This window comes from Engystomops pustulosus, chromosome 2, assembly GCF_040894005.1.
Source record: "Engystomops pustulosus chromosome 2, aEngPut4.maternal, whole genome shotgun sequence".
Taxonomy (NCBI): Eukaryota; Metazoa; Chordata; class Amphibia; order Anura; family Leptodactylidae; genus Engystomops; species Engystomops pustulosus.
Genome location: NC_092412.1, coordinates 225,734,692 through 225,759,041, shown reverse-complemented (window position 1 = coordinate 225,759,041; position 24,350 = coordinate 225,734,692). Strand labels below are relative to the sequence as shown.

The following is a 24,350-nucleotide window of genomic DNA, read 5'->3' as shown; positions in this document are numbered from 1 at the left end:
GGCAATGAAATTGTCATCTGCTAGTTTTTATGTATTGGCTCTAAACCCCTTCCCGATGTTTACATCTTTTGCTCCATAACTTTTTGTATTTTTCCATCTACAGAGCTGTATGAGGGCTTGTTTACTGTACAAACAATTGTACCTCCTGACAGTATTGAATATTCCATTTCGTTTACTGGGAAGGAGGAAAAAAATTCCAAATGTGGTAAAATTTACAAAAAACACCATTTTCTTATAGGCTCTTCTATTATCGACATTCACTGTTTACTTCAAATAACAACTCTCCTTTATTTGGTTTGGTACGATCAAAGGGATATCAAATTTATATAGGTTTTATTATGTTTTAATAGATTTTCAAAAATGAAGACCTTTTGTAAGAAATAAAATTGCTTTGTTTTGCCATTTTCTGACTTTAATAACTTGTGCAGGTCTATGAAAGTCGTAATTTGTTTTGCAGGATGAGATGTTGTTTTCATTGCTACCATTTTGGGGACTGTACAACCTATTGATCTCATTTTAAGATTTTTATATGTTGCAAAATGGTTAAAAAGTTCATATTTTCTGTTATGGGGCTCATCGCTGGAAAAAATCAAGTTTCCATACTTTAATAGATCGGGACAATTGGGACGCTGTGATACCTAAAATGTTTATGATTTTCTTTATTTTCTTTATCATTTCTAGGGTAAGCGGGTGATTTGAACATTTATGTTTAAAAAAATATATATAAAAAAGTATAAAAAACTTTTTTCCTCCTCCCTTGGAACCCTAGTGGGTGTGAGCTTATATAGACTCGAGGCTTTCAAGATTACATGAAAAATTACATCACAGGGAGTGATATGATGGCCCCCATGCACTGCCGCCTTTATATAAGACCTGTGGGCGGTAACAAGAATTTGCAGCAAACACGCATTCTGTATGGAGAAAGTTCAGGGGTTAAAGGAAACCTGTCACCGGAGACCCCCACACAAACGACACACAGTAACTTTTAGATGTCTAAGTACTTTTTAGATACCTTTTATTTATTCAGCATACAGTCAAGGCCCCCTCATGAATGAAAGAAACTCGCTGAAGAGAATTCTGGAGGAAGGGGTAAATGAGGAGTTTGACTTGTCTTTACACATCCAGTTTCTCTCTCAACCCACTGCTTCCTGAAGGAGTGATTAATGATGTAGCAGGGCCGAATCATACACATCCACTGTCTCTCTCACCCCTCCCTCAGGAATTCTCTTCAGCCAGGAGGCAGAGTAGATTGACTGTATGCTGGAGACCAATCCAGATTGGTGGCCACTATTTAGAAGACAGAAGTAAGAGTAAAGAAAGATTGATTCAGCAACAGCAGATTAGTCATCATGAGATTAAATCAGCAGGACATCCATAGTCCCATGACAGTACACACATAGTACTATATGACCAGCCCATTTGCAACGATGTTTGTGTCCTTTTTAAGAGCCTAGTTATGATCAGTTTCAGCTATATGTGAATGCAGTTGTAGCTTGATAAATGTGGTTTGACATTGGCACATTATGGTGCATATTTCTGTTCTATAATACCAAGAAATAATAATCTGCTCTTTCAGATCATACTTGTGGCTCCATGATTTTTAGATCCAGAGATACACTAAGGGTAATGAGAGATACAGCTACAGACATAGACCACTGGAGCTGAATATCCCAATTTAGTATTTACAGCCCATCCGAAAGATACACCATCAGAGTCACACAATGAGGGGGGGGGGGGCGGAATTAATTAAGGCTGGTGTTTTAAATGCTAGTCCCACGATATTCCCCACGTCAGCACTCCCCCCACGACACACACACAATCTGCCAGTTCCGACCAAAGACCAGGGGGCACATTTACTTACAAGGTCACTTAAGTTCACTAAAAGTGCATTGTCTGTCTTTAATGCTGCCTGCCGCGATTCACTAAGATCATGCGCCAGAAATCATGAAATCTGGCGCTTCCCCACACTGGTCCGACAGAGTTCACCATCTTTTTTGTGGTGCATCTTAAACATTGGGGCTTGCGACACAATTTGAAAGTTAAAGGCATTTACATTTAATTTAACTGATTTGCCCTATGTAAACATTTCTTCAATTGGATGTTATTAAAACAAATGTTCCTGTGTGAAAATAATTTCTCACAAATGTAGTCAAGTTGTCCATTATAAACAAGATAGCTTCCTCGGATACGACCACCGCACACTCTGGGAGCATTGGTCAGACATGCGCTATTGAGTCCTGCCTGACCTCCTGGCTTCAACGTTTATTACTGCCTGACCTCCTGGCTTCAACGTTTATTACTACAGGATGGCTGTAGGACATGCAGCAACTTCCGGCCATTTTTGTTTCTTTGTGCAACCACTCCAGCAGAGGTGGTCGTATCCAAGAACACAGTCTTGTTTCTAAGGGACCACATGATTACATTTATCTTCAGACTGGTAAATTTTTTAATAACATCTAATTGAAGAAATGTATATATATGGCAGATCAGTCGGACGGTCCGATGGCATGCCCCGTAATTTGTGCTGCATGGAAGCCAGTGCAGCTGCACCATAAAAGGGTCACGTGCAACACAATCTCAGCGCAAACACTTCTTAAATACCTGCTCAAGCCATTTTAGCCATGAAGAACGTGCACGGTCTGACAAAAGTGCAGCGTGTGACACTTTGTAAATGTGCCCCCAGGTCTGAACTGGTGTCCACCCCCTGCTCAACCACTGCACCGCTCCGACACGTCCAAAGTGCCGCGTAAGTTGGAGAAGCCAGGAAACTGGGGAGGGGAGGAAGAGATTTACGCTAGAAATTTCTTTGTGTATGGTTACTGAAGGAAGTCCTGGTAAAATAAAAGCTGGAATCTGATGGGTTTCTATGGGTAACAGAGAGGAACGTTTCATGGAGACATGTTTGTGCATTAGGCTTTTGAAATGAATCTCAATCTTTTTACAAAATTAATTAATGATTGAACTTTCTGACCTAATAAACGTAAGCTAAAACATCACATATTTGTAACATTTTGCTACGATTAGAAGAGACCAAAAAAAAAAATCTGTGGAAAACGTTCAGAGAGCAGTTAATGTTGCCATGGCAATCAATGAGACATTTCTATGGCAAAATACTCTAAATGATGATATTCTTTGTATACTGCCACTTACCAGTCCATCCACTGCGGTTTTCCTTGCTGACATCGGCACCATGATTGAGCAGTACTTTGGCACACTCCAGGTGACCTAATGTGGTAGCAAGATGTAGGGGGGTCCGTCCCCGGGGGTCCACCTGTTCAATCTGGTCCTGTAAAAGAAAAAGAACCTTTTATAAATATGGAGATTCTTAATAGATATCCCTATGCAAAGGTAAGTTCACACCTGCATCCGTCAGGTTCTGTTACACAATCCGTTATTTATAGTGGAAAAAAATAGTGGAGCGTCTTTTATTCCAAATGTGTTATGGAAGTTCCATTAAAGTCTATGGGGAATGGAAGACAGCCTGTTTTTAGTTTTACCCTGGTGTTAACTGGATCTTATATGGACAAAAGAAAACTACACATTTTCTACATACTCTATATGGAACAATCCCTTTAAAGAAGACATCCTATCTCAAATTCCCTTTATTGTGCACTGGCTACAAGTAAGTCATATACATTATATCAACCTTAGATTAACACAAGAACAGGTAACTGCTATGGGAGCCATGGATAAGGTCATGTTGGACACCATCTTGTTCCTCATTATTGAAACTTTTCAATAAACTTTGCAGTGGGCATTACATGACTTGTCATCTTTCATTTCCTCTCCGTAATCTCCATCTACCCTGCATTTGCAACCCACTTTGTGCTGCAGGGTAGAACCTAACCACTGCAGGAGCATATATGTAATTTGACAGCTCGGTAAGTTTCTGTCTTGTTGCTAGCATGATAGAATTCAGCAAAGATGTCAAAGTGAAAAGCAAGATAGGAAGGAGGAAGGAAGATAAGCAAAAATAAGTGGACAAGGACGCAGTGTACTTCTGATAATAGATTTCCTTTAAGGACTCCTGATTTCCAGACGACTCATAGTTACAGATGGTCCTCTGTCCACTGTGACCTCTGGTGAAGCTCTATGGATGTTACTTTAGTCCCAGGCTGCAATGATCAGCTGTAAGGTGCCTGTAATGAAGCTTTATTGATAATCCTTGTCAGGGCTGGCAACAGCAACCGGCATAATCGGGCAAGTGCCGGGGCCCCAGGGTATGGGGGCCCACACGGCCGAATCTCATTCCCCAGCAGCCCGGCAACGCCTGGTTAGGGAATCTGTAAATAATTAAACTATGAGGGGGCTGTATATAAGATAACCATGACAGGGCTGTTTAGGATTGATAAACTAGGGAATATTTTAGTTTCTGAATTTTTAATGCCACCACATGCAGAGGTTCCCACTGAGGCTCTGTTGCCCAGGGGCCTACTGAAACCTGGAGTCGGCCCTGATCCTGGTTCCTAAGACACACATTTTTTTAAATCAAATTGTCAATGGGACCCTCCATATTTTTTTTGCCCATTCACCTTTTACTGAACAATACAATGCTAGTAATCTAATAGGTCCAAACAGATTATTTTGTCCTTTTCTCTTAGAAGGTAGCAATGTCCATGGTCTCTCCCCTAACCAATCCAGTTCCATACATTATACTGACCAGATGCAATAACATTGAAACAGTGCTGTCTACTTTTGTGTGACTATTCCTTTTGGAAGAGACTTACTTGTTTGGCTATTATCGCAATTCATTTCACTTGGCTTCCTAAAAGTCAGACATGGATGTAGAGGGAGTTGCCTTATTAATGGTAGAACAGAGGGCATTGTTTCCTTAGCTTATTTACAAAATCCGAATCCTCACAGTGAGACTAAACAAGCACCGGATCCTTCATGCCGATGATCTCCTTTCAGTATGGACAAGTATAGTTCTTTTCTACTTGCATGCAAAGATGCCAGTATGCAAACATACATAAGCTTAAATAAGTCGACAATTCATACTAGACCTTTCAGAGATATGATCAATGTTGGACTGGCCCACCAAAGCATCAATGAATCCTCCGGTGAGCCCCAGGTTCACTTTATAATGGGCCCCAAAGATCTTCAATGGGAAGTGAATGGAGTAATAATTTGATATTATGATCTATTTCATATAAGATGATTCCAATATTATAGATTATAAAATCTTGTTTATGATACATCCTACATGATATGATTTTTTAGTGTTTTTTTTATGGTTGAAGGGTGGGCCCTCAAGATCACCACCTCTGGTAGGCCCAATATATGCCAGCCTGTGACACTGAATATGATAACATACACAGATTTCAGAAAAGAGCTGCTATGATTCATTTTTAGGGAGTGCAGCTGGGGGGGGGGAATCCAACATAATTTGTTATTCCTGTATAATATCACATGACTGATCTACATTATGAATCAGCAGCCTCCAACACTCCAGATGTTGCTGTATATACTCAGCCAACAGTGACAGTATCAAAATAAACCTGCACATTTTCCTCCTGTTGTGATAACCCAAAAGCATAATAAATAATGTAGTCCTAATCATGGAAGAATTGCAGAGAAACCCAATATAATGCATCATACTGATAGCCAAAACCTAATTATATTCACTTAACTGGAAAAGCAGATTGAGGGAAACAGGAAAAAAAAAGTCATTAAAAGAGCACATTATGGATATCCCATTCCAAATTTACATACTATTAACTTTTTAACATGTTAGGTGCAGACTTTAATCAAGAATTAGAAACAACGGGGCACATTTACAAAGGGTCCGTTGGACACATTTCCGTGGGGTTTCGCAATTTTCTTCAGATTTGCCCTGAATTGCCCTGGATTTTTGGCGCACGCGATCGGATTGTGGCACATCGGCACCGGCTCGCATGCGACACAAATCGGGGGTCGTGGACAACCCGACTGATTCGGACAAACCGCGGAATTTAAAAACCAAATTGTGCCGCAAGATCAGCACTCACATGCACCGGGAAGAAGAAGGTGAACTCCGGCGGACCTCAGTGGGGAAGCAACACATGCAGGAAATTGGGCGCACGATCTTAGTGAATCGCGGCAGCTCCGAATCCTCGTCGGACATTCCGGATTGGCGGCGTCAACTGTACGGGTAAGTAAATGTGCCCCAATGTATCTGTAATCCAAGCTTACAATGTAGGGATCTTATAATTTGAGTAATGTATTTGGGGGAATATTCTTAAAGGGAACCTGTCAGCAGTTGTCCAGGTCTAAATATAGTGTTAGGTAGCAGCCCTAGAGAGCTGTGTGATCTTATGTTTTTGTAAGGCTACATTGAGACCTTCTTTTAGCCCTCCACTGTAAGTATACATTGTGCAAATTCCCGAATTATCCTTACACTGAGGGCAATGACATATCTGTAGGCCTGTTCCTCTCCCTTAAAAATGAAAAGAGGAGCGAACATCAGCGGCACTGTAACTATTCTTCTATATCCAATACTTTGCATCTGTCCCCCATTGCCTCCAATGCCCTCCGCTGAGCATATAAATCACTCATCCTGACAGGGCAGGAGGGAAAGATGTAGCTTTCCATCCAGTGTTTCTCAACAATAGGCAACATATACAGTGCAGATAGAGGCAAAAAGGATTCATCCACCTGCATATAAGTCCATGGACACAATCTACATGTACGCCGGGGGTTTTCCCTTGCTTATATTCAGAACATATCCATAAACCATAGTATAAATGTATGTATAAATGTTAATAGATACAGTAAGACTATTAAAAAATAGATGTCTCTTCCAGGATTGTAGCTTTTCCAAGTATACAAGGGTCGTGTTTGTCGGGCTCTTAACTGTTGAATTGCTCTTAAGCTCCTCCCCACTGAAGCTGCAGAAGGTTTCTGGTGCAGCATAGTGTAAATCTCTATTTTCATTGGTGACATAGATCAAGAGGAGTGGCCCCAAACTTTAGGTTTTCTGTCCTCCGTTCAGCAGCTCCACCTAACCCTCAGCACCCTCAGTTCGGCAGCTCAGCCTAACCCGGACATGCTGGTTGATGGACTGCAGAGCAACCAATCGGGCAGTTTTATGCCCTTACAAACAAGGCATGGCTGGTGGACACACCTGACCTACCACAGCCATGTCTATTTGCTAGAGGTCTAAAGCTACCTGACTGGGTTCGGCGGAGCTACCGTACTGAGGACACTGAACCGAAAGTTCAGACCCACTGGTCTCCATTATACCAGTGGAAGCCAAAAGATTCCACTTCACTTGGTATCCACTACTATGACATAAACCAAACAGAATAACATTTTCTTTTTTTACTTGGATTCCCCGTAGGGCACCAACAGTAAACAAGCACTGTAGCTGCTGTGTAAAATAACTATAACTTTAAAGTTCCCCCTTACTACATTGTAACCTCCCAAACAGTGCCACAACACCCATATAAAGAGCTACATAGAGCAGGAAGGTGAAGGGCACATGGAACAAGTTTCTCTAACCAAAATTTACTTAGTTACACGTGATACTGTCACAGTGGGGCTCATTTACAAAGGGTCCGTCTGACGCATTTTCCCATTTCCCGACGTTTTCCGTTTTGCGGCAAATTGGGGATTTTGCCGCACCTGATAGGATTGTGGCGCATTGGTCCCGGCTTGCACGCGACAGAAATCAGGGGCCGACTGGTCAACCCGACGGATTCGGACAAACCGTGGAATTTAAAAAATTCGCAAGATCAAGCACTCACATGCACCGCGAAGAAGCAGGTGAACTCCGGCGGACCTCGTTGGACAATGCACCGCGGGATCGCGACAGGACCGGGTAAGTAAATGTGCCCCAGTACGTTTAGATCCAAAAGAACCACAGTCATTTACACCTCAAATCAGAACCATCATTTATGTTAATTCTAAGGCAGCAAAATTCTTGGGAAAAAAATTATGTGATTTGGCTTTCTGCAATCTCGTCTACACAGATGGTGACATTCCCATGTAGTAAGCAAAGTATGCTGTTTGTACAAAGACAGCAGAGCCGAAATCATAAGTCAGATGAGAAAAATGTGCAGAATCCATGGAGAAAGATCATTTTCTATTGCAAAGTTCAATAGTTGCCCATGGTGATTGGATAATAATACATGACTGGATGCTATCAGAACTGTTCATCCGATAAATCTCCACCAGTGTAAAGATGTCACGTGTATGTGTTGGAGGGAACTGCTTCTGCACAGTGTAACAGCCTATGAAGCTACAGCATAAAGGGTCTCTAGTAACGACCCCCAAGTTCTTCTGGCTCATTAGCATCAGGCACCATGAAAGGTAACCTTTCAAAATCAACTTTAAAAACTATGCTAATGAGCCAGAAAAGCTATGAATTATTCCATGATGCAGATTCACTGGTCGTTATACTGTGAAGGAGCACGTCTTCCTCCCTGAGACTGAGACGTGCTGCACAGTGTATCAACAAATTGTGAAGCCAGAGCACAGAGGGCTTCTGTAGCACACCCATAGCACGTCAGGCTCATTAGCATAATTATAAAAGTGGATTTTAGATGGAAAGAGGCCATGGATAACAAATCTAAGAAGATTACCAGAGTCACAGTGCCTGGATCTATGGGTAAGTGTTCCAGAATGTTGGATTTCAATGGTAGATTTCCTTTAAAATGAATTACACTGTTTTGTCCACATTATCTATTTTCCTCATCTGAAGACAAGTTCCTTTTAAAAAAGACACTAAATATGACATTAGAGTAACTGGTCTGAGACCCAGAATAGTAATGATTTGTAGACATAGTGTAAGGACAGACATGTCTTCGGTGATCCTTTTATCCTTCTGCCCCCTCCCCGTTTCCTGCGTAGACCACTTATGTGAAATGGGAAGCAAGTTAATTTTTCATTAGCTGCACTTGCTAAGAGCACAAGAGCATTCATGTGTACAACTATAAGGAATAATACCAAAGGAAATGCAAAGAATCGACATGTATTCAGAGACCGGGAAGCTAAGCGTGGAGAAGAGACTGGTGCATCTTCTGAAAGACAAGGAGCCCACGTCTGTGCCGGGAATCAGAACTAAGGAAACAGATGCTTTGTGTCATATGCCGAGATGTTTGCTGGCAATCTTAACTCATTGTATGAATTCCTGACTTCTGTATGTGTCATTCTCTTTTGGTAAATGAATAGTTTTCCTATGAAAGTGTATACTTTTGAAGCTCCAGGTCTATAACAGTGCCCTAACCCCTATTCTCCTACATGGTAGATGAACCATTTTGGACCCTCCTTGGCACCGATGCACACCATATACACTGGAGTGAAATACCTACCATTTGTAGTCATGTTTCATTGGACATTACAACCACAAAATCAAACTCCCAATTCTCAATTGTATTCAATCCTAAATAGGACATATGGGAGGGGCAAGTATATGTGCCCCTGCCTGCTTCCACTGTGTACTATGAGGAACATAAAGGGGGCGCATTGACTAAGAGCCGTGCACCACTTTTCTGTCCTACTTTGCACTTTCTCTTCCGTGCAAACTGTTTGCACAGGTATTTAAGAAGTGTCTGCGACACATTTCGTGTAGCCCACAATTATAGTTGCTCTATACCCGATGTGGCACAAATTTATGCACTGAAGGGGCGTTCCAGTGCTCAGTCGGACAGTGCACCACATTTATCATGCTAAGTCCACCAGAATAACGACCAGTGAATCTGCATCATGGAGGGATTCATCGCTTTTCTGGCTCATTAGCATAGTTTTTAAAGTTGATTTTGGAAGGAAGATTACCACAGTCATGGTGCCTGATGCTAATGAGCCAGAAGAGCTTGGGGGTCGTTACTAGAGACCCTTTGTGCTGTAGTTTCATAGGTTGTTACACTGTGCAGAAGCAGAATATGTTGCACACCCCATGTTAAAAGTGCGCCAGAAATGGTGCATTCTGTTGGAGCAGTGCAGGGGGCGCCAGTTTCGTGAAGAATGTGAGACACAAATCCTGAATCTGGCGCCCCCTGCACACTACACAGGCAAACTGCACATAGTACAGACTGCACTGTTCTTAGTAAATGTGCTAAATCACTTTATACGATTATAAGAAAGTTTACAATGCATCTTTAGCTGAAGTATAATAATTTTGGTGAAACCTGAAAAGCCCTATATCAGTGGTGGCGAACCTATGGCACGGGTGCCAGAGGTGGCACTCAGAGCCCTTTCTGTGGGCACTCAGGCCATTGACCCCCAGACATTGGCTGTTTGGAACTGCGGGAAAAGTGAGAAGGTGTTGATAGAAGTGCATTATCTTTGGAGTTCCTCATTCTGGACCCTTCATTCTTACTGTACAGAGAGACCCTGGTGAGAAGCTACAATGATAGACTGAATGTGCCCTCCTTCTTTCAACTGTATTAGTGGCCTCAAGTGGCCAATACGATTGATAGATGATGAAAAGCAGGTAGCAATAAGTGACTGCTTAAAATGCAATGTTGGCACTTCGCGGTAAGTAAGTGGATTTTGGTTATAGTTTGGGTACCCTGTCTCTAAAAGGTTCACCATCACTGCCCTAGATTGTCATTTCCTTGGATCGTTGAGCCATGATCACCAACATTAACATAAATAAACACCCGGAAAAAGTTCACTCTGTTTGTAATGACTCAATAGAATATATTACTTTATATATTTAATTTGTGAATTACTGAAAAAACAGTCATAATATATCTAATTTATTTTTTATGCCCTTTTGGCATTTTTACATGTAACGTTCTTCATGTATGCACATTTATTTGTTGTAATCAATAATTGAGGTTCCATCACCAGGTTTATGCTGAGGGCAGCAGGAGGAGAGTAGCATACAATAAGCTGATTTCTGTACTGTGTCTGCTATGTCCATTCATTGTGTGAGCTAGAAAAGCTATAAATAGAAGTATCTGTCAATCATCCAGTGCCAAAGTTATACTTCAGGGAATATCATTTTTTTTTTATAATGTACAGTGTAGAGCAGCTTTATCTGCAGCCTGATTCCCTACAGTAAAAAAAACACAACTCCACTTTGGATATTGCCCAAGGGTGGCTACAAAAATAATGAGAGCAGAACTGTGCTAGTTGCCCAACCAATCACAGCTCAGCTTTCATTTACACACAGCTATTTTTAAACTTAAAGCTGATCTCTGATTGGTTTCCATGGGCAACTAGAACATTTTTACTTCAGTAATTTCTGATAAATCTCCCAATGGGTCAAATGGGTTCATGTAAAAAAAAAATGACAGGGGTTTTCCTGATTCATATGGTAAATGTCCACTGCAGACACAGATTGATCTGATATTTATCTGCTAAAATGAGTAGGTAAAAAAAAGTTATAACAAAAAAAAACGACAAAACTAAAACATATTAACAGATTAGACTCTACCCTCATGTTTTTTTATTTCCATTGATCTGTTTTGTCACACGAGTAAAAAATGAAGCCAACGTTTGATGCAATACCATGAGTGTTGGTCTAGCCCACCAGAGAACCAGAGGATCCAATGTTGGTTCCAGGCCCATTTTGGTGGCTACTGGGATCTAGTGCTAAAGGGGTTGCTAAATTGTGGGTCCCATAGGGAACCCCACCAGTGGCGTAACTAGGAGAAGGAGGGCCCCATAGCAGACTTCTGAAGGGGACCCCCTGCCGGCTTAAAAATATACATATATCACATTCCTATATACATAACCATACAGTTCATCACTCAAACATACACATTCATACACTGTTACACACATATAGAGCATATACACATCACACATACAGTGCAATATACAGACATACAGCTTACATACACACATAAAGTACTGTATTTATACACACCATACACCATAAACACATACAGCATATACACACATAAACAATATATACGTGCAGCATGATATGTATATAATGGTGCACATTTTTCATTTAGTGTCAGGTCGGATGACGGGGGCCCCCTGACACTGTGGGCCCCACAGCGGCTGCTATGGCTGCTACCGCAGTAGTTACGCCCCTGAACCCCACTATGAAGGATGTGATGGATTCTCTTTATGGTGTCTTTTAGCGGGCAAAATACTGCCAAATATTTGACTCTTATGTGAACACAACTATGTCACACTAAGCAGTGTAAATCTAGAAGAAAAAAATTACCTTCACTATAATAGAGAGATACAATTATAATGTCAGAAGTAGAGTTGGCAGAGGTACATTATATTTAGTATTCTGTATGACCGATTCCATCCAGTTACACAGTAATTATTCTAAGGTGCCTATTATTTTAACAGACTAAGGCCAACTGACAAGACTCATAATGTGAACTCAGGTTCTCTGTGATAGAAAGTTCTGGCAGCGCCGCGTCCTCCAGAGACTGCCAGTCCATAACAGATGGCTGTGCGTGCTGCTTCCACTGTAATTTGGCCTCCATGTAATCTCCCCGGGCTGCGGGCAGCATCTTCTCCCGCTTCCCATTTAGACTGCTCATGCGTCTTCCTTAGCCACCAAGGACCACAAACTGTATGCATACAAATATGAACCTTTCCTATCCAGCAAAAGGACACAGGATCAAGCTCCATGCATTCCTTCCAGCCAGACAGGGCATGACTTGACCCAATACCCATTTGTAAAATGATATACAGGCAGTCCCTTTAGGTCTGTTCTTAGAATAAATTTGTATGTAAATTGGAGCTGGTATTTTATATAATTCTAGCTCCAGAAAAAAAAAAAAATCGTCCCTGTGACAATTGCATTTTCAAAATTTTGTACTGTCATGGGAACAAGAATTACCAATAAAACTTCATTACAGACACCTTACATCTGATCATTACATCCTGGGACTAAAATAAAGCATCCAGAGCGCTTCAGCAGAGGTCACAGAGGTCCGTCCGAAAGTAGGGTGTCCTTAAGTTGGGGACCTCTTCCATACCACATTAACACTTATGGACCATCCATATGTCTCTTACTTAATAGAAATAAGCAGAATTTCCCTTTAAACTACAAAAAAATTATTCTTGCCTTGATACAGTATATGGCTCTCCGTGGTAATTGTATATTACATTTTAGAAGCATTTCCGCTGTATTGGCCTTTGAAGAGAAGAGAGGAATAATGTCATTACCATTATCCAATTAACGCTGGCCTAGCGGAGTCCATCAGGGATAAAATCATTTGCTCAGAAGATATTTCTAAAACACTGTACTGGTACTGTCACCCATCCATACTAATGTTGTGAAGTCTGCTGTGACGGTGACAACTAGGATAGAGGATCACATCTACGGATGAAGGTATTCCGCTCAGCGGGAATGAGCGCTACAAGCCGGGTATCCTGGGGAGTTAATACACAGACTGATGCCCAGTTTCCACAAGTAGTGATTTTCTTCTATTAACCTTCTGGATAGTACAACATCATGAAAATAAAAGCAATAAGTCTTCAAAAGGTTTTTCTATGGTTATCAGCTGATACCTTGAGAGGTAATGTAATAAAGGACTCTGGATAGGATTACCCACTGTATAAGCAGGGGCGTAACTACACTGGTAGCAGCCATAGCAGCTGCTATGGGGCCCACAGTGTCGGGGCCCCATCATCTAACCCGACATACTAAATAATGGAGGATGTGCACCATTATATACATGTTATGCTGCACATTGCACAGCATCACATGTATATACCATATATAAGATGTATATATTCTCTAAATGTGTGATTGTAACTTGCATGTGTGCGTATACAAATATGTACATTTCTTTAGTGGGAAGCGGGGCCTAATGCAGAAGCCTGCTATGGGGCCCTGCTTCTCCTAGTTACGCCCCTGTGTATAAGGCTGCAGAAGGCTGGATTCACACAAACATATACCCGCTGCCGGGCCGTAGCCGGGCAGGCCTGGGTCTGGCATGATGGAAAGGAGGAGGATGGGTGACCTATCTTTTTCCTGTGTACGGAGCAGTACGGTGTCACACGTGTGTAGCATGGTATCGCTCCGTGTGGTCATTGCCGTCTATGGGGGATGTATGTAAGGCCGCAAGCTTACGGCCGTATATACGTCCCCCATATGGTCGGGTGAATTTGTCCTAAAATTGCGAGCCCCAACACAACCAATAATTTAATAAAGAAATAATAGTCAAGTATTAATTTTACAAGAAAATAATATCTGAATGTGAAAAAAAAATTAAATCATGTTTTTCTTAAAGTGAAGTGAAAGGCCTCCTTTCTTCTAAAATCAACTTTTAAAATTGTGCTAATGAAGTAGAACGGATCTGGAGGTAGGGGGGTGTTTACCAAAACCCGTGCTGAAGATTCACAGGATGTCACATTCTGAAGGATCATTTCCATCCTTCCACTGTCTCCTCCCACAGTGTGACAATAGCTTGTGAAGCTAGAGCACAGAGGGTTTCTGTAACACCCATACCCCTTTGGGCTTATTAACGTCATTTTAAAAGTTGATTTTAGAAGGAAAGAGGCCATGGATAACATATATAAGAAGATTACCACAGTCACAGTGCCTGGATCTATGAGTGTCCCTGGGTTTATCATGACGGATTTTGATGGTAGTTTTTCTTTCAAACAAGCAGTTTGGACCATGCAAAGCTGCAGTGATAGGTGTTGGCCCTGGAGATCTGAGTATCCATACCATTGTGCGTATGTCGTTAGTAACAGCAGTACTGTGAAAAATACATTTATATTCCAGTATTGTAGTTGGACTTGAAGCATAGGGGTGCACTGGTGTGTGACATCTCCTCACTGAACACAGCACAGCCCCTCGCCTCTGCTCTGAGTAAGAGCTGTAACAGGCATTTGGATACATATTACAGCAGAGAGTAATGGCAGACATCAAGGAAAACGAAAAAGGAGAATATAAATGTATTTTTTACAGTCCTTCTGCTACTAACAGCAGTTACAATCGTATGGTCACACAGATCTCCAGGGCTACTACTGTATGTCCAACACTGCTGGTAGACTTCCATCAAACCACGAACAAAAAAATGTTAAAAAGTACAGTTTACAATTTATGGGGAGACAAATTATCACATTTACCCACATTAGTAGGGTACATTATATATCCAGAACAAATGGACCCTCAGCCCAGTAATCACATAAATTACGGTATTCCTCATGAAGACTCACAGATGCTGTAATAAATTATTTCAGTTAAAATTTCCAGTTAAAAACAAGGGAACAGATATAAAATTTAATCTTAGCCAAAAATGCTGGAAGCCTTTTTTAATTTTTTTTTTTACAGCGTTCACTTTTATGTAACTTTTTTTTTTTTATCAGCGACTGTTATATTGTGACAGTAAAAGTAGGCTATTCAACTAGCAACCTCTGGGATATATGTATGTCACCGAAGCGCTAAAGGAGAACACAAAATTCAATATTCTCTTTGACCAGAATATAACTACACTTGATGAAGCAAGAGTGAGCTCCATGCAGAGCCTTCGACAAAAATCAAAGATGACAGCACTATAATGTTGCGGGGAAAAAAAAAACTTTAAATGCTCGCCATTTATAATGAGTCTACTCAGAAGACATAAGTGCTCCGGAGCGATACATCAGCTGTCAATTAGTATGATGCTGACACCGGGAATAATGACAGACAGCCACACTGAGAGACGACGGGGGATCATAGAATGAAATACACATATTATAGGTTTTGTTTTCAAAAATGGAGAGTTACAATTACACGGAAACACAATTATCTGTGTTTTTAAATCTTTTTAGGGCACTCAATTTACAAAAGTCGCTATATGTAAAAATTTGTATTAAGTATGAGATTTGGAGCTCAAATACTGGGTCAGATTTACGTTTTTAAATGCCATAATTATTAAGCGATGGATGACACAAGGGAAGAATAACAGGTATGACGGGGATACATGTAGATATATAGGTATCATAGTATATAAGGCTGGAAAAAGACGCAAGTCCATCAAGTCCAACCTTTAAGAATTAAATAAATGTTTTATCCCCATAACCCGTGATATTTTTGCTCTCCAGAAAGTCATCCAGGCCTCTCTTGAACATGTACATAGAGTCGGCCATAACAACCTCCTGCGGCAGAGCGTTCCATAGTCTCACTGCTCGTACAGTAAAGAACCTTTGTCTATGGTGATGGTAAAATCGTCTCTCCTCTAGGCGTAGAGGATGCCCCCTTGTCCTGGTCACAGGCCTAGGTATAAAAAGATCTTTGGAGAGATCCTTGTACTGTCCGTTCAGGTATTTGTACATTGTAATGAGGTCTCCCCTCAGTCGTCTTTTTTCTAAACTGAATAATCCCAAATTTTGTAATCTGTCAGTGTATTCTAGTCCCCCCATTCCCCTAATAATCCTGGTTGCTCTCCTCTGCACCCGTTCCAGCTCTACTATATCCTTTTTATACACTGGTGCCCAAAACTGTACACAATATTCCATGTGTGGTCTGACCAGCGATTTGTATAAGGGCAAAACTATGTCTTTATCATGAGAATCTATTCCTCTCTTGATACATCCCATAATTTTATTTGCTTTAGAAGCAGCCACCTGGCTCTGGTCACTAAAATTATGTTTACCATCCACCAATACGCCCAAGTCCTTTTCAGCTCCAGTTTTACCAAGTAATTGACAGTTTAGAACATAATTATACTTTTTGTTTCCATGGCCCAAGTGCATAACTTTACATTTATCTACATTAAACCTCATCAAACCATTTCTCTGCCCACTCCTCAAGCTTCCACGAATCCCTCTGTAATGCTAAACTATCGACCTCAGTATTTATTACTTTACACAGCTTAGTATCATCTGCAAATATTGAAACTTGACTGTGTAAACCCACTACAAGGTCATTAATAAAAATAGGTAGGGATTGATTTGAATAACTAATCACATGATGGGACTGATCATGCCTTGGCATACAAAGTATGAAAAACTCCCAATTCCTGGTGCAAGCCACAGAGTTTGTGACTTTTTGGCTCTTTTGCTCCAGAAAGGGAGCAGGAAACAGGGCAAGATGGAATACCTGTGCCCGCACCTGGCACAGGCTATAGCTGAAATCTAAGCCAGGTCGGACCTAATGTAGTACAGGCGGTCCCCTACTTAAGAACACCTGACATACAGACGACCCCTAGTTACAAACGGACCTCTGGATGTTGGTAATTTACTGTACTTTAGCCTTAGGTTACAATAAACAGCTATAACAGGTTTCTGTAATGAAGCCTTATTGTTAATCCTGGTTCTAATGACAACCCAACATTTTAAAAATGCAATTGTCACAGAGATCAAAATAAATTTGTCTGGAGTTACAATTATAAAATATACAGTTCCGACTTACATACAAATTCAACTTAAGAACAAACCTACAGACCCTATCCTGTACGTAACCCGGGGACTGCCTGTATTCAACACAACAATCTTAATACATCAGCCCCTAGGGGCTTAATTACTAAGGGTCCCGCGGCCGCATTTTCGTTGGGTTTCCCAACTTTTCAGGGATCGCGCCGGGGATTGTGTCCCATCCAATCGTAATTTGGCGCATCGGCGCCTGCTTTCACACAATCCTACGGATTCGGACTAAGTGCTGGATTTAATTTAAATCGTGTCGCAAGCCAAGAACTTACATGCACCTCGAAGAAGAAGGTGAACTCCGGCGGACCTGAGCGGGGAAGCGACACATGCAGGATATCGGGCTCACAATCTTCTTTAATCGCGGCAGATGTGCATGCCAGCAGACACTCCGGATCGGGGATTGCACAGGAAGGGGTAAGTAAATGTTTCCCTATGTGTTTTGGGTGTTGACCACTCAGACCAAGTTGGCAAAACACAAAAATGCCCAAAAATTAGTTGCGTCTTAATATTTGTTAAAATATGGACAAAATGTTCTCTTGTTTTTGCCTACATCAGTCGTCATGGACTAACTGGGCCCCAGGGTTACACAGCAGCAACATATTTTACTGGTCTACACAACATTTAGAGATGATCTTCCTATCAAAATTCTCACTCATTTTCCACCTCTATCCTTTCTACCCATCCACAGGATAGGGGCTAACGATGTGATGAGGGGGGTTTCGCACCAATCATAATAACAATGGTCCGGTCCAACATTTATCCTGCCACTCCATTCAATACTACGGGAGCATCAGAAATTGTTCAGCACAGCTCTGGGGTTTCTTCGGGACTCTCATAGACACAGATTAGAGGTGCCGGAAATAGCTGAACACTGTGCTTGGCAATTTCTTACACTCTCTTAGCAATAAATGGAGCACCAGGTCCAGCATTCTTGCGAACGTTGGGGGCTCCAGAACTCACACCCCACCAGTCCAATTGTGTTGATGTGATAAGCTCTGGATGTCTAAACTACTGGAGCACTACACACCAATCGGAGAACTTTTATCTTTTACTTTGCTCTTAGCCAAAGAGTGGGGGGCTCCTTTAAGAAGATACAAAAGCTCAAAATTTGAGATTTTTAATGTCATTATATTTTTAAAAAGTTTCCTGTCTTTAATACGGAGGAAGCAGGTGCACCACTGTATTGTCTTCTTTTTGAGATCTTCCATTGAAGGTGTTATATATTTCCCTGATTCCGGATCCCCCGACTGTTTAGGTGTTAACATAAGATACAATGTGAGAATGAACATCTTGAGGTACAAATACACACTAGGTATAGATTTCCTCACCTTTGATGTATTGTATGACCACAAAACAAGATAAATATGGCTATTACACAGATGCAGAGTTTTTCATTATGTCTGACCGAGGCAATGATTATGATAAAATTAGACTAATCATCAGAGATTATGGATTCTCCAATAATTCATTAGAGACTGTATGACAAGCCAGGGTACTGTGCTCATTATAAGCCGGTGCAGAGGAGAGAACGGTAGAAGAGGATGGTAGCAACAGTCTTCATGATAAATTGTTATTAATCCAACATTTCCTAAATGCTGAATTCATCTATCATCTATTATATATACACAATCATAACACTAATAGCATTTATCAAGTGTCTATATTACAACTAGCTTAAGTGTTGGATATAAGACATTGGGGCACATTTACTAAGGGTCCGTCGGACACATTTCCGCCAGGTTTCCCGAATATTTCCGATCTGCGCCGTGATCGGATTGTGGCGCATCGTCACTGGCTTTCATGCAACACAAATCGGGGTCGACTGATTCGGACAAACCGCAGAATTTAACTTTCACAATTGTGTCGCAAGACATGCACTCACATACAACAGGAAGGAGATGGTGAACTCCAGCGGACCTGAGCGGGGCAGCGACACATGCAGGAAATTGCATGCACGATCTTAGTGGACCGTGGCAGCTTCGAATCCTCGTCGGACATTCTGGATCGGCGGCGTCAATGGGACGGGTAAGTAAATGTGCCCCAGTAAGTGAACTGCCAGTTCTAAGTTGATTTGTTGAAAGAAGGAAAAAATTAGAAAGTGTTGGAACCTAAGCCCCTACGACAAAGTAAAGAAGTGATATGTAAAATCCAAAACACCCCAAAGACAATCATAGTAAGGGGGCTAGCCATCTTTATCTCTTTTGAGAAGTAAGACAACCACTTAAAGGGGTTTTCCCACCAAGTAAGTTAGGCCCTATCCACATGTAAATAAATATATGTATATAAGTGAATGAAATGGTGGTAAGTATATAAGATAGCTAGAGATGATTGGACCCAATGTTTCCGTATTGGTTCGGGGTTCAGGTTTGGCTCGTATAACCTGGACATATTGCTGTATAGAGAGCCTAGCTACTAGCCTTGCCTATGATTGGCCGGGGGGACACCTTTCCGGGCCACCAATCCGGCAATATGTCCGGGTCATCCGGGGCAAACCAAGAGATCAGGTCCACTCAACTCTAATGATAGCCATTCAATGCAGTCTCGTTGAGGTGAACGGAGAAGTGGGTGTATACCACAGTTTTATTCACTTGGGACTCCTGTGGATAAGTGTCATTTGTGAGACAACCCCTGCAATAGAAAGTGCCAACAACAATGAAGGCTGGTTAAGTGGAAGTGGAAAAATCATATATGTGTATCTACAGCCTGACCTGTCCATTGCTGAATATTTGGTCTCTCCCATAACAGTCAAGGAGCACATTTGGGCCATATTTCAGCCCGATCACTACTATTCTACATGTATAATTCATATTATAAATAGGATTTAGAATGTTCCTTACGCAGCATGAAAGGTTCTATTTGTAACAAGAAGACGTCATTGTTCTTACCATGGAAAATAAAATGTTTAATACCATTAAGAAGTTAAAAGTAATAATACACATCTGAGCAGTAACCACTAGGCGCCTCTTAGATTGTCAAATTGGGCTATTTAGGAGTAAACAGATGGAAAAATGAACTATCACAATAGAAAGCCTAAAGTCTAACATAAGTGCAGTAGAATGCAGGTTATTACCACTGTAATTGTAGCAGGTAGTACAGACCTGGCCAAAAAACAATCTAGAGAAATGGCAAGGACAAATTGCTGCAAATGTTGAAGACAGGACTGAAAATGTGGAAGAGTGAAAATACTCTGGGGTGAGAACCTTTATTACTGAATAATAATAATGTTAACTGACTGCTAGCACCCAAGGCAGAGCTACATGCAGTCAGGTTTGTTCTGTTGTACTCCTCATCAGCTCCTAAGGTGTAGGAAAATACATTGTATATACTATGGTATATACAGTATACTATACTTTTCCTTTTTTGTCATTATCTACAGGCAGTTCCCAGGTTACGTACAAGATAGGTTCTTTAGGTTTGTTCTTAAATTGAATTTGTATGTAAGTCAGAACTAGTATATTTTATCATTTTAACTCAAGGCAAAAATAATTTTTGTCCCAGTGATAATTGGATTTTAAAAATGTTTTGCAGTGATGGGACCAAGGATTATCAATAAAGCTTCATTACAGACACCTTGCAGCTGATAATTTCAGCCTGCGACTAAAGTAAAGCATCCAGAGAGCTTCACAGGCGGTCACATTGGGGAGAGAGGTCTGTCTGTAACAAGGGGTCATCTGTAATTGGTTGTCCTTAAGTAGGGAACCACCTCTCTCTAAGTATGGAAAGAGTTAAAGAGTTAGGCTACCTGCACATCATCGTGCCGAATCCCAGCCTTGAAGAATGAAAGTTTTTATGGCCGATTTGAATCAATTTGCCATCTGATCTTCACAGTTCCTCATAAACTATGCAGGCCTGTTACCAGGAAGGGTAGGTAATGGCCCGGGCAGCAGTAAAAAAAAAAAAAAAAGTGTACTCACCTTCCAGCGCTCCCTGCAGCTCCTCTTCTTTCCTCTTTTTCAGCAGTAGTGTGGTCAGAGCCAAGTCATAGTGTGTGCAGGGGCAGAATGCAGAGACCTGGCTTTGTCCACTCTACTGCTGAAGATAGGGAGCACCGAAAGGGGAGTAGTGAGCTAATTTTTTTATGTGCTGGAGGCAGTGTGCTGGATACCTATATGATGGGGGTCATGACGTTCCCCAACATCATGGTGCAGCAGCAAGTGTATGAAGAGGTATCATAGACTGAGCCCTGTTCATACATTCTGGGTGTTTGCTGCATTATCACTAAGACCCGCGATTGGTGATATTACTGGTTGCGGGTTATAACCTTTTAATGACCTGGCAAAGCCGCCAGGAGAAATTAAATGCTGGCGGCCTATGGGTGCTGCCATCTTTGTTTGGATCGCCAACCCCAGTGATGTCATTGGGGGCAGCAATACGTTGCTGTGACAACCGGGAGTCTACTTAAGATTCCCAGGCTTGTCATTCAGCAAGATTTATAATAGTTTAGCCAGTGGTTGTAACTATTGCAGTATTACAGTAGAATTGAAGTGTATGTTAGGATCCATCAGACCCCCTAGGGCAGTGATGGCAAACCTTTTAGACACCGAGTGCCCAAACTACAACCAAAACCCACATATTTTCCAAAGTGCCAATGTAACAATTTAGGCAGTTACTTGTTACTCCTTGCTCTGTTACAGGTTTAAATCTTTCAGGCACCTGAGGGCACCAATAAATTAGAAAGAATGAGAAGTTTGGATTATCATTGTAGCTTCCTAACAGGGTCCTGGGCTGCCTGGGAGTACACAAGGCCTTGAGTCCTGTCTTGGGGTGCGCTGGGGTGAAGGTGCGGGTGCCAAAAGAGAGGGCTCTGGCACCTGTGCCATAGGTTCGCCACCACTGCCCTAAAAGGGTCTAAAAATGATCAAAAGGTCGTAGAATCCCCAAATTAGTAGCAATGAAAATGTCATCTTCGGGAAAAAAATGCCTTACAAAGCTCTGTACACCAATATTTAGTATCTAAGTGATCTTAAAAACACAAAGAATAAAGGGGAGTTGTCATTCAGAGAGCTCAAAACTGTAAAAACATAGCCTAAACCAGGGTAATGCTATGAATATGTGATTTACAGCTAATTTCGGGGGAAAAGAGTTGGAGTTTCTTGATGTCAGGGTGAAGAAAGTTGTTGGCCGTTTACAAACTTTTAGAAAACTGACTGTTACCAAGTTTGGTCCTTACATCCTAGCCATATCAAAGAGAGTATACCGTTCAGCCAGGTTTTATGCCTAAAAAGACTCAATAGTGTTATCTCTCAGTTTGAGATACAGGCCAATGAGCTAAAGAGTAGGCTTTAAGTACGGGGATACCTCCTTGAGAAGGCTCTTGAAATTATGACCCTCACACGTTTATCTTGATCACGTTCATCTAGCATGAGGAGAAAACATGGACTGGAAAATGAATATTTTGCCTTGTTTTTTAGTTTTGCATATTAGAAAATAATACGGGCTGTAATTTTATAACATTGGAAAATTCTAGAACAGGATGTACATATGAAGGAGTTGTCTCTCGAAAAACCCTGATTTAATTCCGTAGGAGAACCACATTGAGAAATGAGTTGGTACACAGTCGCTTTTCTACCCCTCGTCAGAGGTGGTTGCAGCAATGCATCCCGAAAGGTCATCAGAAATGTGGTTACTGTCATTTTTGTAGATACATTTTTCAAACAAAATCTCTCATGTTAGGCGGCTCTGTACACAAAAAAAACCTTAGTCACATGTAGAACGGCATTTTTAGTTTATGTGCTTTTATGCCCTTTCGCAAAATACTATTTTTGCAAGACTATACGAAATTTGTTCACTAGGATTAGAGAACATTTCAACTCTATTAATGCCGGGTAAAGGATGCTGCGACTAATTGATCATGTAAGAGATTGTCACTGGGGTAATTGTGAGGTTCTATGTTTCGCAGGTTTAGAAAAAGTAGAAAGAAATCCATTTATTAAGACAGAAAGCCAAGCTCATTATGAAATATGATGCCATGGGGCAGTTGAGACTAAACGATCGTAATGATCTGAAGGTTTTCTTATGAGGGGCCCTTATGAGTGCTTTTTGTATGCGGATACAGATTTACATTATTTGGCATTCAGTAATCTTTACTCTGTTGATGAATATGTACATTTTGCTGATTCTATGTCACTGCTAAAAATTCTTCTCTTGTCGCTTTTTTCCTCTCTCTCCTATATATTGACAATCGGAAAGAAATTGGGTAATTTTTTTATGCTTGCTTATATATATGTTTCCTCTCTTCTTTTCCCCTCAAGGTGATATGTTATCCTATTATCCATACCATAAGTATGTATCTTTACACTGAATGCTAATCAAGGTTCCTTGAATACCAACAATCTATAAGTCCTAGTATGTTACTTAGGTTGATAAGCCATAGAGTTGACAACCTAATTTAGCATCACAATGTTTTAGGGATGCAACGGTGAAGGCTATATCGGCACTAATATTCAAGTGCTGCGTATCTTGCTGATTCCTCCGAGCGGGGGACATCAGCAGGCTTGAGAAAGCGCGTTGCTTGTGACAAGGCAGCGTCCTACCCTGTCCTGTTGCCTCTGAAATAAAGTATCTTCAGCAAGTCTTGTGAGTGCCACACTTTTTCTTCCTCCAATAACATATATTGGGGCTCATTTACTAAGGATACGAACACCGCACTTTTGTCGGGTTTCCCGAATATTTCTGTTTTGAGCCGAATTGCCCCGGGTTTTTGGCGGGGAATTTAAAAAGCCAATTGTGTCGCAAGATCAAGCACTCACATACACCGGGAAGAAGAAGGTGAACTCCGGCAGACCTCGGCACAGCAGCAGACATCTGCACGATCTTCATGAATCGCGCCAGACCCGAATCCTCGTCGGACAACGCACCGTGGGATCGCTACAGGACCAGGTAAGTAAATCTGCCCCATTATGTTTAGCCAGTTTGAAGGCCACACATATGTTAAAGTGACGTGTAAAGTGATTCCCTATGTTATGGCAGAATCTTTGGTATTATGGGGCACATTTACTTACCCGGTCCTGTCGCTATCCCCGAGATGAGTTGTCCAACGAAGATGAAGTCCGGTGAGATTCACTAAGATCGTGGGCCCGATATCCTGC

General features: G+C 41.3%; 1 protein-coding gene across 4 annotated transcripts in view; it reads right to left on the bottom strand.

Moving 5' to 3' along the window:
• Positions 1 to 24,350, bottom strand: part of ANKRD13B (ankyrin repeat domain 13B) — a 136,991-nt gene that overhangs the window by 28,229 nt on the left and 84,412 nt on the right. For all 4 annotated transcript variants that reach the window (XM_072138335.1, XM_072138334.1, XM_072138337.1 and 1 more), the window contains exon 2: positions 3,151 to 3,286. In XM_072138335.1, coding sequence (XP_071994436.1) covers positions 3,151 to 3,286 — 136 coding nt within the window. The remainder of the gene's footprint in view (positions 1 to 3,150; positions 3,287 to 24,350) is intronic.